The 16,296-nt window shown below is 35.7% G+C and overlaps 1 protein-coding gene across 6 annotated transcripts in view; it reads right to left on the bottom strand.

The window, feature by feature from the left end:
- Positions 1–16,296, bottom strand: part of PTPRC (protein tyrosine phosphatase receptor type C) — a 119,868-nt gene that overhangs the window by 50,376 nt on the left and 53,196 nt on the right. Inside the window, exons 3-9 of one of the 6 annotated variants that reach the window (XM_019028425.4) lie at positions 15,364–15,390; positions 10,841–11,038; positions 8,046–8,186; positions 5,225–5,368; positions 4,383–4,457; positions 3,260–3,286; positions 800–1,018 (exon numbers count right to left, since the gene is read on the bottom strand). In XM_019028425.4, coding sequence (XP_018883970.2) covers positions 800–1,018; positions 3,260–3,286; positions 4,383–4,457; positions 5,225–5,368; positions 8,046–8,186; positions 10,841–11,038; positions 15,364–15,390 — 831 coding nt within the window. Of the gene's footprint in view, positions 1–799; positions 1,019–3,259; positions 3,287–4,382; positions 4,458–5,224; positions 5,369–8,045; positions 8,187–10,840; positions 11,039–12,567; positions 13,719–15,363; positions 15,391–16,296 lie in introns of those variants that run through there. The other 5 variants (XM_055378639.2, XM_055378638.2, XM_019028411.4 and 2 more) reach the window with 5 other exon arrangements.

Genomic DNA, 16,296 nt, shown 5'->3' on the forward strand with positions numbered 1-16,296 from the left:
TTATAAAGTGTATTGGGAGTTTCCCTATTGGGAAATGCATTTTTAAGTATTGTCATCTTCTGTGTTTAATTGGTAATTTATCTCAGTAATATTTAGGGAAAATGAATAAATTAAATGGATTTTATTTTCAAAATACATTTGATGTTAACATATTTAAATGTTAACAAATTTATTAATAGTCTTGAATTATTAAATGATATGACTTTTTAAAAAAATTACACGGCTCTGGAATCCCTTTTCCAGAATGCATTTGGCTAAGAGATGCTTCCCCAGAGTCTGCCCGACGCCTGTCACCCCCTCCTCTTTCCAAGCAGTAGCTTAGCTGACAAAACCAACTTGATCTCACTAACATGACCATAACCTTCCTTTTTATGAATGTATTTTGGTTCTTCCCATACACATCAAATCCTTTATGTTTCTCCCTAATATATTTCAGATAAATTTGTACTTAAAAGAATAAATATATGTACATATATAATTAATACTTCATTTAAGTAGAGGAGAATAAAGAAAGCTTGCAGACAATCACTTAGCAGGATAAACTATATTTAGTGCACATAAACATCTCCCTGTTAAATAAGTAGAAGTGGCGATTAATGGATGTAAACAGAAGGCTTATTTGACTCTATCATTTTTACTTGGTTAAGACAGCAGAAAGTTCACCCACTTGTTTCCAAGGAATTTCCTTTCCCTCAGCCCTGTTCTCTCACCAGACCAGCTCCTGTGACCACTGGAGAACACCACACACAAAAGTGTACTGTTTTTATAAATTTATTAAAAGAAATAAATTGATATTTACCTGGTGGCACATCTAATAGTAATGTCTTATCAGGAGCAGTACATGAATTATGAGATATGGAAACAGACATATTTTTACATTCTGTAAGGTTATGCACCTCATTGTTTGTGCAAGTATTGTTTCCGCATTCCACATTCTCATTAACATTTAGCTTTGCTGTAAATAATTTAGTTTCCTTGTTATATAAGTAATCCACAGTGATGTTTGCATATTTTTCATCTAAAAGAAAATAGAACATTGAGTGTTATTTTTCCAGAATAAATAAAACTACATTAATGCAAATGCCAAAATATCAAATCAACTAACCAAATATCCCCAAAAAAACATGAAAAAGAAAAAACACATTAGGTGCCTCCATATCATTTTTTTCGTAATTATCTGTGCTTTACTGCCCTATGAAGGACCTCAGCTTGTAAATTTATATTTGGATGATTACCAGATAAGTGTCTGTCTTCCTAGCTGGACTTGGAACTTCCATGAGAGCAAAGTCTAGGCTATTTTTATTATCACTGTAAATTCAGGAGTATGCATAATATTTATCATTAATGGGAACTCACTAATTACTTGTTGACTTGATGCACAAATAAATGATGCATTTGAGAAATTTATTCTTGCTTTATAATTTTCTTGTTTTCTAAAATGTAGTTATTAACCACCTGTTTCTTTATATATGTAGAGCATTAATTACTCAGAGATCAGAAGCCCTCATTCTTTCCTTAACTTGGGTAAAATTATGATTGATAATATACCTCCAAAGCACCTTTGTTTAGTGTCAACAATTTCTGCTTACTGATAAAAATATCTTTACAACAAGTATAAATTTATTCATTTGTTTTTATTCAACAAAAATTATTAAGCCCTTGTCATGTGTAAGACATGGTCACCAATACTAGGAATTCAAAGGCAAGTTAGATATAATCAGCTTTTAGAAATGTATAATCCAGTGTGGAGGCAGACACAAGCATGAATTGCAGGAGACATACAAACCTCTAAAATAAGATTATGCAGGAAATAATGTGGCACTAGAAAGAGAGAGATCTGTTCCATTTGGAGGTATAGGACAGGATTTCCAGAGAAAGTGACTTAGTTTGTGTTTTAAAATATGAGCAGGAAATAGAAAAATAGACATGGGGTTTGAGGGATGAGGTTGGAGCAGAATTCCAATTGTAGAGGAAGAGCAGGAGTGGCCACAGAGGCAGGAAGGAACAGTATGTGTTTAGAAATCTGTAAGTGGGCCAGGCGTGGTGGCTCATGCCTGTAATCCTAGCATTTTGGAAGGCCGAGGCTGGTTGATCACCTGAGGTCAGGAGTTCAAGACCAGCGTGGGCAACATGGTGAATCCCAATCTCTACTAAAAATACAAAAATCAGCTGGGCTCGGTGGCATGTGCCTGTAGTCCCAGCTACTTGGGAGGCTGAGGCAGGAGAATCACTTGAACCCAGGAGGCAGAGGTTGCAGTAAGCTGAGATTGTACCACTGCACTCCAGCCCGGGCAACAGAGTGAGAAAAAAAAAGAAAGAAAGAAAGAACTAACGAAAGAAAGAAAGAAAGAAAAGAAAACTGTAAGTGGTTCCATATTACTTAAGTGAAGAACTTAAGAAGGCAATGATGCAAGAGGCGGGGAGGAGAGATGAATGACAACCGGATTACAAAAGATCATATTAATTAAACAGACATATGAAGGCCACTCTTTACACTAAATGTATGGAAAGCTACTGAAGGCAGTGACTCCAGTGGTTAGACTTAGAAATGAATGGAGGAATAAGCCCTGACCATGAAGAACCGCTTTGCTTCAACTGAGAATCAAGGAAGAAAATGAGAAGAAAAAAAAAAAAAAAAGAGAGACAAACTGTTTTCAAGTATCTGCTTTGAGCCAGCCCCTAACAAGCAAGACAGAAAGAGAGAGAAAAAGAGAGATTTTTCTTCTTGATAAGCTTTGAAGGTATTATCCACATTTTGTATTTATCATCACACTGATCCTTGTCCCCCTCCCCCTCACCAACAAACTTGCTGTCATTCCATTTTTTTTTCAAATACCTAAATTAAATTAAGTGGCTTTACCAAAGTTGTCTAACTGGAAAATTTAGTTTTCAACTTTTATTTTGGATTCCAGGGTTATATGTGCAAGTTTGTTACAAAGGTATATTGCAGGATGCTGAGGTTTGCAGTAAAATTGAATTCGACGCCCAGCAAGTAGGCACAGTTCCCAATATAGGTAGTTTCCCAACCCTTGCCTTCCTCCCTCCACCATCGCTCTTGTATTTCCCAGTGTCTATCATTCCCAACTCTATGTCCATGTGTAGCTAGTAATTTTTTACTAATTTGAGACTAGTCATCGGTGAGAAATTAGAGCCAGTGAGTTTAGCTTGCTAGTGGGTCCTGAAAGCTTGGAATAAAGAAAGATGTAATTAAAGTGCTATTCCAAAGTGAGGTATGCTGATTCTAAGTAAATAAACTTACCACATGTTGGCTTAGATGGAGTAGTAGCTGTAATTGAGAAAAAAATATGTAAATTATTAAAATTTTGCTTTAGAATATCTGCCATGTCATTTTTGGGAAAGCTGATTTACAGTACTTCTACTTCATAAAGTCTATCTAGTTAGATTTAACAGAATATGAAGGATTTGCCTAGTACAGGTTTTCATTTTGAAACTTAAAGCATTATAAAGGAATGAGCTAATTCTATAAACTTTTTCATAAATATACCCAATAAATACAATTAACAATATTAAGACTTTTAGGTACGCATCTAATTGGTGGTATGGCAACATGGCTGAAGATTCACACAGCCAAAAATATTTTAAAGCTCTTCATTTTTTGATTAATCTCAATGTCAATTTATATAATTATAACCCCCATAGTACAAAGTTTATACTTTTCATTTACATAAAAAAAGAGAAAATGCAAAGACTGCTTCATTCTCTAGATTAACTTTTGTAAGCTCTTTGCACATCTACTAGATCCAGGGTAACAAATTGCTCTGTCAACAAATTTAGCAGTATCTTGTGTGAGTGTAGGCATTTAAGTTGAATAATTGGGAGAACATGTGCTTTGTGTAAGCTAAGAGATCTCTGCTCATCTTGATTTTGGGTTGGAAGAATTTGAGGAGAATTGTGGGCTTGCAAGCTCTGATCAGCTTACTTGCTGATTCACAGATACCACCATTGCTGCAGCCATTCCTCAGTGTCTCTTTCCTTTATCGCCACGCCCTCTCACTGCTTAACGGGAACTCTGCCATCAGCCGTCTGATGCTCACCACTTGCAGTGGACAGCCCCTTTGACGGGCTTGTTCTTTTCCCTTACTAAGACCTAAACCCCTGTGAGAAAAAGTTCTAGTAGATGTGGTTATTTCTCACACATGCTTTCTGATGGATTATGACAGTAACAATTACATCCTGATCTCATCAGCTGTTGCACTGCTAAGCAGAGAAATGTCTTCCTGATGTTCCATCACCCTCAGGATTCAAACACTTAATGCAACTTAAAGAAAGGAGCCCGAGGTAGAGTGGGTGGAAGGCCCTTGTGAGAGCACATCACCAGGCACATGGGGATGGTGTGGCTGCCTGACTGAGGGTAATATCACCTATTGTTGTGGTTGAAATGACAGCACTTCCAGAAGGGCTCAGAGTGGTTGTTTCAGAGGCATTAAGGTAGGCATCTGCAAGAAAATGAACAGAAGAATAAAAGTTAATGAGTTTGTTATATTAAAAGGTGAAAGAAAAACTCTTTAGCAAAGATAATTTCCTATTGGCATCTTTGCTCTAGGAGTCCTCGTTTGATTTGACGTTCGCTTGTTTTTAAAATAATAAAGTGAATCAAAGATTTATTTCAAGTTATTTAAACTAAACATTGTATAAATTGAGGGAAAACTATTCATTCCTTGATATAATTCTTAGTTGATGATATGCAATCTTCCTCAAACTATTCATTTCCCTTTCATTCACGGCTTTCCATACTTGGATTCTAATAAGGGTCACAATTACTCTTTTAAAATATTTATTACATACCAGATTTTTACATATTCAGTGATCACGTTAATTATTTTGACATAATTAAAAAAGGAGTGTTATTATGTCCATTTTTACAGAAAGCAAATCTGATATGCAGAAAGTATTAGTAATTGGCCCTGTAATCAGCTACGAAGTTGAAGAAATTGGATTTGATCCCAGAGCTATATGATATTACGGCCTATTATTGATTCTTCTTTGCCATGGACTTTTATAATATTAATGGTAAAATAAAATATGCCCAGAAAAAGCTTACTGGCAAGTTTCTTTTGCATAATTTGGTGTTGATATGTGAACATTTGTAAAACGGGAAACCTGCAAATAATATTTGGCACAAAATAAAAGAGCTGCATTAAAGTTTTGAGTTTCCATTTCATTATCTATAACTGAAGACACTACTAGAGCAGCATAGTCAGACCTGAGGTGTTCGCTGTGATGGTGGTGTTGGAGGTGCGTGCAGGTAAGGCAGCAGAGCTGTGGTGTGCAAGGCTGAGGGTGGTTGTCAATGGGGAAACTGGGTCTGTAGGAAAGGTGCTGGCTGTACTCCTCTCTCCTGGGACATCTGCAATCAGAAGGGCCATCAGCACTGTCACTCGTGTCTGTCACGCAAGGGCAATAGCCAGATAGCCAACATAAACACAATTACTAAAGATAAGGCAGAGAAACAAATCTTCAAGCACTTCTGCTATACCACGACACATGCAATCTACAGAACTGTACCAAAAATACCAGGGCTTATGGGAAAGATGCATTTAGGGGCAGACAACTGGAAACCTATGTAGCTTCATAATCAGAGCACAACTTAAAAAAATATATAGTTTGGTCAGCCCAAGAAGCCTAAGACTCTGGGCTGCAGGCTGCCTTAGGCAATATAAAAAATGCATCAAAGCAGTAGAGACTGGTGCTGTCTTAGTGGTGCTGAGACCATGTAGATGGAGGTAGAGCTCTGAGTGTAAAAGGTTGGCACAGGAGGAAGTGCAACTTGATACATGCTGAGAGCCTTGCAGGCACACACCTCTCTGGGGAGGGATCCCTGGGTGCAGGTGCTCAGTTTTAATTTTCTTAAAATAGAGCTGAATGGGATCCTGCCTGGGCCACAGCATGAGCTCAAAGGTTTTCTTTTTCTTCCTTTCCAGCCGAAGGTTACAATTCTACTTTCACAATTCAGGCTTCCCTGGCCAGGAAAAATCAAATTGGCTTGAAATCCAACAAACTCCACATTACAGTGGCATCATTCTCTTATTTTTCAATCACATAGTTGCTAATTGGTATAGAATCTAGTGTTGTAGCCAAAGAAACTGCACATTGTACTAGGTTAGAACTTTCCATTTTCAGGCTTCAAATTACCTAATGTATTTTACACCTTTGCCCAACATCACTTCCAGAATTACAGCACAGGCAATCAATGTATATTCATTTGGTGCCTACTAGATGACTAGCACTATGCTAGTTGCCATGGAAAAAGCAAAAGAAATATGAGCTGCCCTCTACTCAAGAGCTTGTTGGGTTATTTTCTGTCAAGATCCCTGGGGTCATCAGTTCAATGATGTGAGATTAGTCTCACATTTGCAGGCAGAGTCTGTATTTCTGCAGTGATACATGCATGCACGTTCTGAACATGGCTTTGATTTGAGCTTGCAGGTGTCTACCAATTACAAATGTAGTACAGTCTATAATTTCACACATACATTCCATTAGAATTGAAAATGCATCTTCCAAATAATTGAGCATGGGTTCTCAGCTCAGTCTTCAAAAGCCACTAAACCACGAAATTTAACTAAACCATAGAATAGAATAAACAACATAAACATGAGGTTTTCCACTCTGGATCCCCAGAGGAGGGCTCCAGCAGAATATGTAGAAGAGTGAGGAAAGTTCATTTATTCATCTTTTAAAAAACTCATTCAGATATAGAACTGGCCCTCTGCAGAGTTTTGAAAGCAGCTTTTTTCCACCTTCTTTTCCACACTCCTCTCACTCACTTGTTCTGTTCTCCCCTCTCTAGCAGACCCTGCTCCCAAGCTGTTTTGAGGCTTCCACTCTCAACCTCCCGATACTCCCTACCTTCCCTCCTCCTCACTTGAAAACTTCGTTTCCCTTGTTATGTAGGTACTGTCAGTAGTGGTTATGGGCGGCATTTACAATTTTAATTAGGTTGATTAATCCTAATAGATTTTTCATCAATGGAATTAGCTACTTTGAGAGGAAGAATTCCTTGATCAGGACAGAGCAGACTAGTCTGTGTGACAACTAACCCCCAGGGGTCAGTCCCCTTTTGTTGTTTTATAGTTTCTGCCCCTCCACTATTTCTGGATCTGTGGGTTTGCTAAAAGCTCCAAATATTTTTATTGTGGTTCCCATGGCAGCCGGACTAGGTGGAATGAGGCAGGTGAGGGCGGCTCTTCTCCCACTTGTTTAAAGAGTGTGGATTGCCTGGAATGATTTTTATGCCAAGGGCACAGTTTTAATACTGCAAAATAATAATTATTCTATTTGATGTGTTTGATTCCTACCTAAAGCAAGACCATGTTCCTGCCAGCTACATAGGTCTACCATTTATATCTTTAACTTTCAAGCACTCAGATCACTGAAATTACATATGAGACTGTGTGGATTTGTGATCTGACAAAAGACATACTTGTTTTTCTTGCATATAAAAGGACACCACGAAGTGATTTGGACACTAATTTTGAAAAGAAAAGGGAGGAAATATTCTGCATTGTTATAAACACAGAGATGCCATCCTGAAAGATTCTTAATGTTTGAATGGGAAATAAACCCATTCCTTTCTTTTTTTCTCATTCTTTAAATAATAGTTTCATTGTGGTTACAATTTCTCACTGCCCTTCACTGATAATAGGAATCACTCTTCACCCTTTTGTTTGTTGGTACAAAGTCTTTAAGTAAAGATTTATGCATATTATTTCTTACTTCTAACAAAAAGTTTTCCCTGTAGAATGGTAATTGCCTGAAATACATAAAAAATAGACTATTCTGAATAACTCTTTCCTCCTGAGCAGATTTTTGCTGTAGTCTCACAATTCTCACTATTATTTCATCTCTATTAAAAGGACATTTGTTCTGTGGTTTCATATTCCTAAGAGTGACTGAAATTCCAAATTCATCAACTAGCAATAGCTACACGTTGAATAAGTGGTTAGATTTCCTCACACCATTCTTAAATACAGGTAGTCGTCATGTACTTTTCATATGTGCACAAGTCTAAAGGACCCGCAAACCTGAGATAGCATTGCTGCCTGGGGTAGGGTTGAGTTTTGCACTGGCGGCGGAGCCGCTGAATGTCTGCGTGTCAGTTCCAGCAGAGGGCGTCTGCGAGTCTGCGTGCGTGGGAAGGTGAGGCGTCTGTACTGATGAAACACCTAAGGTAGGAAAGTGAGATCATTACATCAATCTTCCCCCACTGGAGATGAATAATTTACTAAGAGGTTATAAGGAGCAAATTGCGATTATAGTTTACCAAACTGTGAAGTGACTGAATCTGTTAAAATGTGTCTGTCAGTATTTAAATTTGCTTGGCTGGAAAGTGACAGGCACCTGAGTCCTCTATTTACACAGCCTTGGGAGGTTTCCTGAGCTGGATGCAGCCATAGAGAATTCGTGTTTCCAGGTGGCTTTATTGACTTTCACATCACTATGAGCTTTCTGAATTCTCCATCAACTCTACAAACTGACAGATGGGACATTTCTTTGTAGGGAGAATAAGAAAGGAATCTTCCAATGTACTAGTATCTCTTACAAATTACAAAGAAAAGAAGAAATTTAAAAATGGACAAGAGATGTGACAGACATCTACCTAATATACACAAGGGCCAAAAGGTATATGAAAAAGTGTTCAGTGTTAAGAACAATTTTTTAAATGTAAATCAACATGAAATATTTCTAACTAGCATACTGGCAGAGTTTTAAAAGGTTGATAATATCTAGTGTTTGAAAACATGTGGAAACAATCTCACATGTCCATGCTTACATACACGGTCTCTCGCATACTCACAAAATCATATGTTGAGAGCATGGAGGATATACAACAATGGTTAAAAAGGTATCTTTAAGGAACAGAATTTAAACGGTATTTTCATTGTGTGTCTTTTAAGTACATATAAAGTATACACTTTATATACTTTAATCCTATATGTATATATGTATATGTATGTATACATAGGATTAAAGTACATACACACACAATACATACATATACTTTATATATACTTAACAGTATATACAAATATATATACACACATACCCATCTATATTGAAAATGTTTTGAAATAGTCATAAACTATCTTTATAAAATAAAATTACATAATTAAATTTAATGTTATGCACATGGATGGTCATTGTAACCATTTTCAAAAATGAACAATTTTGAATAGTGTGTATAATATTCTTAGAAATGCAGATTAAAGGATTTTCCCCCAATTATATCAGTAAATGAAAAAAATTGACTGCATTCATCAGTATAAATCAATCATAATCATAAATTAAATAACTCATATAGACTTTATTCCAATAGATAATTGAAGTATCACCTGATGAAAAGATTATTTTCTAGAAAAGAAAGTGTGTTTTTATTTTAAAGCATGAACTTTTCAAGGTAATTTCAACATCAGTATTATTTTGCTAGAACAAATCAGTATTTTAAAATTATTCATCCTTATTTTCAATCTATTCAATTTAAAAACTTTCTCATACTTTGCTCTACCTGTAAATTTATGGCTTAAGTGGTTTTAGGTTTTAAAAATGTGGGAATGAAAAGAATGTTGCATGTTTTTATTTGTGCATGTGATGTGAAATACAGAACCTTCAAAAGGAAAACTCTATGTGACACTACTCAGGCAATAAACAAAATAATAAAATAGCATGAGATGTTCCACCTAGTCATCAGCACCTTCATCCTTGCATTCCTTTTGTAAAAATTTTGGGCAATGTGTTCAAATTTTTACAGTGTTTAGACAGGTCCTAGTCACTGCTCTGCTATGGTGACAGGGAAACAAATGGAAGATTAAATACACAGTCTTGTACTTGCTGTAGGAAGGCACTGACCATTTATTTAACTGCTTACTATATCCAATAAACTTCATCAGTATGGTACTCAAAATACTTTGATGTACCCTAAACAAAATTTCTGTGATGGTATTATATATGCTTGTTTTTCAAACGAAGATAAATGGCATTGTTAAACAGTTCAAATAGCTTAGTATCTTTTATCAGAGTATGTCTATAAACCTGTTTGCCCACAAAAAAGTCAACATAACACATTATTTCAGAAAAGCATGAACACTCTACTGATGGTAAATCTGAGTTCTGAATACACTGGCAGACCTATCGCTAAACATTAAATGAGCATATATATATATCAGTATTCTAAGGAGCATAGTGCCCCTCCTTGGCAAAAATATCTCTTGCATCAATCTGATTTTTCCCGGGAACATGGCTACATTGCCTTTAATTTACCAGTAGAACTCACAACCTTAATTAAAAATGTTTTCAATGATGCAAATGCTCTTAAAAGAAACTCAAATAACAAAATTGGGTTGTCAATTCTCAGAGTGGATTTAAAAATAATACATTCTCTATCTTCAACAATTTTTGGATAAAGGGAATCTAGAATGAAACAAAGAAATGGGAAGACTCCCATTTAAGACACCTTCCAAGAAGAGCAGAACTGATAATCTCTGAACTAGGGAAATTCTCATCTGTCCAGGTGGCGGGAAGCCAAGCGGGAGAATCATGGCGAGTGTGTATAGATCAGAGGATACTAGAACAAATTTCCCCTCCTGATTGTCCTTGGAGATCTTGCTTCCCTTCTTTTCTCTCTCCACTCCCTAACAACATGCATTAATTACTTCAGTCAATCTATATTTCACAGATACGAATTTCCTGCAATTTCTGCACTTGAATAAAATCACATACTTAGAAACTGTGCAAATAATTTAAAGACAAGTTGTACTGATAACTTTAGAATTTTCTAAATGACATTCCCTGATATTTAAGTTAACAACTTTTGTGTGCCAACCTGTGGTATTAAAAGCACTAGCATTATCCAAAGAGTCCGGGGATACTTGGGTTGAAGTATTGTCTGGACTAAGAGAAGTTGTGGTCTCTGAGAAGTCATTTTCTCTTTCAAAGGTGCTTGCGGGTGAGAATGCAGTGGTGTGAGTAGGTAAGGGGTCACTTGAAAGTGGAACACTGGGCATCTTTGCTGTAGTCAATCCTGTTAATTAATGGAAAATGGGAGAAGGACAAAATAAATATGTGAATCATACCCTAAATGTATGCTCATCCCAGTATACTAACTCCCCCAGTTCATTATAGTGTGTATGTACATATATCTACACATACATATGCACACACCATACATAAGTATATGTATATGGTGTGTATATGTATTCATAAATATACATACACATATATGCATGCATATATACATATATTGATGCATACAGAGATACATATAATATATAGACACAGATCTAAAACAAGCTACAGAACATTAGCTAAAGATAAAAATGGGGAAATGAAATTGAAAGCAGCTTCTCGCCTATCCAAAGCAATTGAGTTCAGAAGGATGAAGCATAATGGTAAAGATGATTAAAAAAATTAAAAAGTTGTAGATAAAGAAAAGGATAGAGAAAGGTAAAGTTAGAAGGTTTTTAGCAGAGCTAGGGTTCCAGGGGAAAAAAAAGACAAAACTTCCATTTACTCATGGATATATATATATATCCATGAAAAAATGTCTATATATATATATATATATATTTGCTTTTTGAGACAGAGTCTCACTCTGTCACCAGGCTGGAGTGCAGTGGCACGATCTTGGCTCACTGCAACCTCCAACTCCCTGGTTCAAGCGATTCTCTTGCCTCAGCCACCCAAGTAGCTGGGATTACAGGCATACACCACCACATCCAGCTAATTTTTGTACTTTTAGTAGAGATGGGGTTTCACCATGTTGGCCAGGATGGTTTCGATCTCCTGACCTCGTGATCCACCCGCCTCGGCCTCCCAAAGTGCTGGGATTACAGGCGTGAGCCACCACGCCCGGCCTATTCATGGATTTTTTAAAAAAAAATTAAATGCAAACAAAGCAATGAAAATGTGTGTAAAGGACTGAAAAACAAAACTCACAACTAGGTTTACAAACAACCAAAGTCTACAGAAATGTCTTTGACGTCATAACAAAGAGATACAATTTAAAATACTGAAATAATTTCCACAGCTCAAGTTTACTTTAAGAAGAGGAAAATATGTGACAAAGTAGTAGTGAAATAAGTTTATGCACAGTTGACATGAGTGTACAATGGTAAAAAAATTCTGCAGGGCAAATTAGCACTGTTGATTAAAGTCCTTTAAAGTTTTTTTTATGCTCTTTTACTGAAAAAAGTGATTTTCTTAATAAAAGAATAGAAAAATATATGAAATGTGTTAAAAAAAAAGCTCATGTGATCTCTGGAGGTTGGAACTATAAAGATGTATTTAAATTTTCTTTTTTTTTTGCTTAACATATATTTACTTTTTGAAAAGCAAAAAAAAATTAAATATTTAATTAGGTAAAAACTGAACTATATCACACAACAAATAATAATTAAATCAGTTCAACAAGATCGGGCAAAAGACAATGGCACAAATATGGAAAAAGGGAGAGAATGAGAGAAACTAGAAAAGGAGTAGAAATGATAGGACAGAAAAGAGTTAAGAATGAAAATTGCAATATTACTAGAGAAGAAAGTGGAAATAGTATGATAAATAAAAAACCCAGCTTTATTCATTAGTATCAAAGCTAAAGTTAATTTTTACTAAATACAGATAAAATTCAATTGAACTTCAATTCCAATATACATGAAATATTGCATAACTATTCTGTCATTACAGAAATGCAAAATGATCATAGACTTGTTATGTGTGTTATTTTCTAATGAAAAACTTCAATCTCTAGATTTTTATAACCAAATAACTCACAAATAAATCCATCAAACTTTTACCCATAATGACATGCCAGCATATCCAACTAAGTACAGTAATAGGATAGTAACTACCTCTAGTCTTCAGTGTAAAATCAGGTCTAACTTTAGATTTTTTCAACTACTATGCATTGAATAAAAGAAAGGGAGGGAGAGAGGGTGGGAGAAAAGAAAGGAAAAGAAAAGGGGGTGGGAGAAAGGGAATGGAAAGAAAGGAAAGAAGGGAGGGAGGAAGGAAGGAGAGAGTTTAGAATTCTTTCTATTCACATTAAGTCACTGTCATCATTATAGACTTGATAATTATTAATTTGTTATTTTTAGGTTAAACCAATTCTGGTGTCTGCCTGCTTCCAATGATCCCTTTTGCTTTGAGAGAAATGTTTCAACAAGTTCCCTTTATCGTCCACTCTCACTCTTTTATCAGATGTGAATTACAAACAGACTAGAAAGAAAATCATGCAACATTCTCCTTATAATAGTATGTGATGGTTAATATTGAGTGTCAACTTGATTGGATTGAAGGATGCAAAGTATTGTTCCTGGGTGTGCCTGTGAGCGTATTGCCAAGGGAGATTAACATTTGAGTCAGTGGACTGGGGGAGACAGACCCTCCCCAACCCCCCCACCCCCACCCAATATGAGTGGGCATCATCCAAGCAACTGCCAGCACGGCTAGAAAAAGCAGGCACAAGAAGGTAGGAGAAGTGAGCTTGCTGAGTCTTCTGGTCTTCATATTTCTCTCGTGCTGGCTGCTTCCTGCTCTTGAACATCAGACTCCAAGTTCCTCAGCTTTTGGACTCTTGGACTTACTCCAGTGGTTTGCCAGGGGCTCTCGGGCCTTTGGCCACCAACTGAAGGCTGCACTGTCAGCTTCCCTACTTTTGAGGTTTGGTGACTCGGATTGGCTTCCTTGCTCCTCAGCTTGCAGATGGCCTATTGTGGGACTTCACCTCGTGATTGTGTGTCAATACTCCTTCATAAACTACCCCTCATATACACATCTATCCTATTAGTTCTGTCCCTCTAGAGAACCCAGACTAATACATAGTACCACGCTATTTTGATGAGTAGCATTCCTAAAGATTACTTCTAGCCAAGCAAATTCAGTCCCAGGGGTAGGGAGAAAGGTTTTCAGAGAACTACTCTCCTTCATATCTTTGCACACATCTTAAGTTCAGTTCACATTCCCTTCCACAAATAAGAATTTAAAATTAGAAAACCTGACTCAATTGCCAATTCCACATTGTTCTTGAACCTCCACTTTGCAGATTCTCCTGGTTTCCATTGATGACATTGTTGTGGCCAATATTTGGGAGAGACCATTTTCCTTTGCATTTTGGTTAACAGTTTTAACTTACCTGGTTTCATCACTTGGAGGCTTGTCATAATAGAGTCAATTCAGAGATAACAGAAACTCCCTCAATAAGGTGATGAGTCATGTGTCATTTTAAAGAATCACTCCTCATTCTACCTTATACCTATCCCTTTCCTGCAAAAATAACCATCTGGTATAGTTGAGATGAATCTATCTTCTGTAAAAGTTGGAGATACTAAGTTGCATTTGAGTAGCTGGCATAAACCAATCACAATCTACTATGCAGGAATGACTTTTATTTATTTATAAAACATCACTGCCATGCTAAAAGCTGTAAAATTGTGTTAGACCTTCTTTAAAAATAAGGAAATATAGTTCTTATGCAGATTCAGAAGTGTTTTTGTTACTATTTTCATGGTTATTTGTTTTCTTCATTTGGACAGAATTTTTAATGACAAAAATATTCATTTTAATAACCCAATTTCATGATCTGTTGAATGTACGTTAGTTGGAATTGTGCATTACCATATTAAATCAAAATTGTCTTCATCATTTTACTTACCTTCTTAATGCATACTGTCAACCATACGATTATGCAGGAAAATACATTTTCAGTAACATCAGTTAAGTGATGTGATATTTAACCATCTGCAATTTAATTTTCTCTCTTATTTTGTATGTACTATGTATGAATTTATTTGCAGCATCTCTGTGTTTTAAATTTATCTCATGATTAAGACATTTATAAGGACTATTGAAGTGTTCAGTAGAATTTGAAAATTATTATTTAAAAATATCTTAATAGTCTCAAAGGTTTTGCATACCATTGAAAAAAGCAACATACTCTTAAAGAAATATAGACATATGCAAATCTGTTATCTACATATCTATAACATACATAGACAGCTCTTAACCTGCTTTCAGACTATAAAATTTTGTGATCTAATTTAAATGCATTTTTTTATAGTCTTAAAATATTAAAAGAGAGTAGAAACCTGTTGTGTGATTTACTGTCAAGTTTGGGAAAAGTTACTATTTATACACAAAATATACATACAAATTTAATAACATGTTTAGGTAGTTATTAAACTCTATAACGTATAAGCAGAAAGTTTAAGAACAAGTGAATGTCAAGAATCACTCATGATTATAAAATTTATCCTTAAAAATAATTTCAGTGTTAATAATAGAAAATTGTAGTTAAATATATAAACTTTGCAACAAGAAAATAAAATTAGTAAAAATGTAAATATTAATTCTTACCAGTGGGGGAAGGTGTTGGGCTTTGCCCTGCAAAGTAGAAACAAAAATCTCTTAGAAAATTTCAAATTTCATTCATATTAATGTAAACATATATTAGATTTTTATATGTACGTCAAGTCTATGATAGAACATTCACCAAGTGGCAATTTTCAGTAGCTTTTACCCTAATGAAACTATATTTCCTCTCTTAGTACCATGTTTACAAAGCCCAAATATATCAAAATTATGTTATTTATTTTTTGAATCCCCAGGCTAAATCAGAAACATAACAGACTAAAGGATCACTATTGGGATTAATTTCAAGCCTGCCAAAGACTTTTGAAAAACTTTTGAAACTTTTTTTTCCCAAATGCATTATTTATTTAGATAATGATGATTAATTGAGCACCTATTTTGTGCTAGACATTATGCCAGACGCTAGGGATATAATATGACCAACATATAAAAATTCCCTCCCCTGAATGAGCTCACTTTAGTGTGAGATATAAACAAAAACAATCAATACAGTGTGATGACAGGTGATACAGAATGTGCTAAAGGAGCACATAACAGGATCATCTTATTTATATTTCCAGGGTTGGTGGTTGGCTGGTAAAGGAGTTGATACAGAGGGTTTCTTGGATGTATTTAAGCTACAACCTAAAGGATTGCATATAGGTAGCTTGGTCCCAGAAGAATAAGAAGCTGGGATTTATCTTACAGGCTTTAGATATCCATTAAAGGGATGTCTTTAAAGGGAGGCCTAAAGGAGAAACATTTGAATTTTAGATCAACCTTTCAGGAAATGGAAGATGGATTATTAAAGAGGAAAGGTGGGGGCAGGAAAATCAGGAGACCAAAACCAAAGCAAAACAGACAGAGATGATGTCCTACATAGGAAGAGTATACCCCAAAAGAAAGGTTGGGGGAAAAGGACCTATGAAACACTCAAGA

Source organism: Gorilla gorilla, chromosome 1 (genome assembly GCF_029281585.2).
Source record: "Gorilla gorilla gorilla isolate KB3781 chromosome 1, NHGRI_mGorGor1-v2.1_pri, whole genome shotgun sequence".
NCBI lineage: Eukaryota > Metazoa > Chordata > Mammalia > Primates > Hominidae > Gorilla > Gorilla gorilla.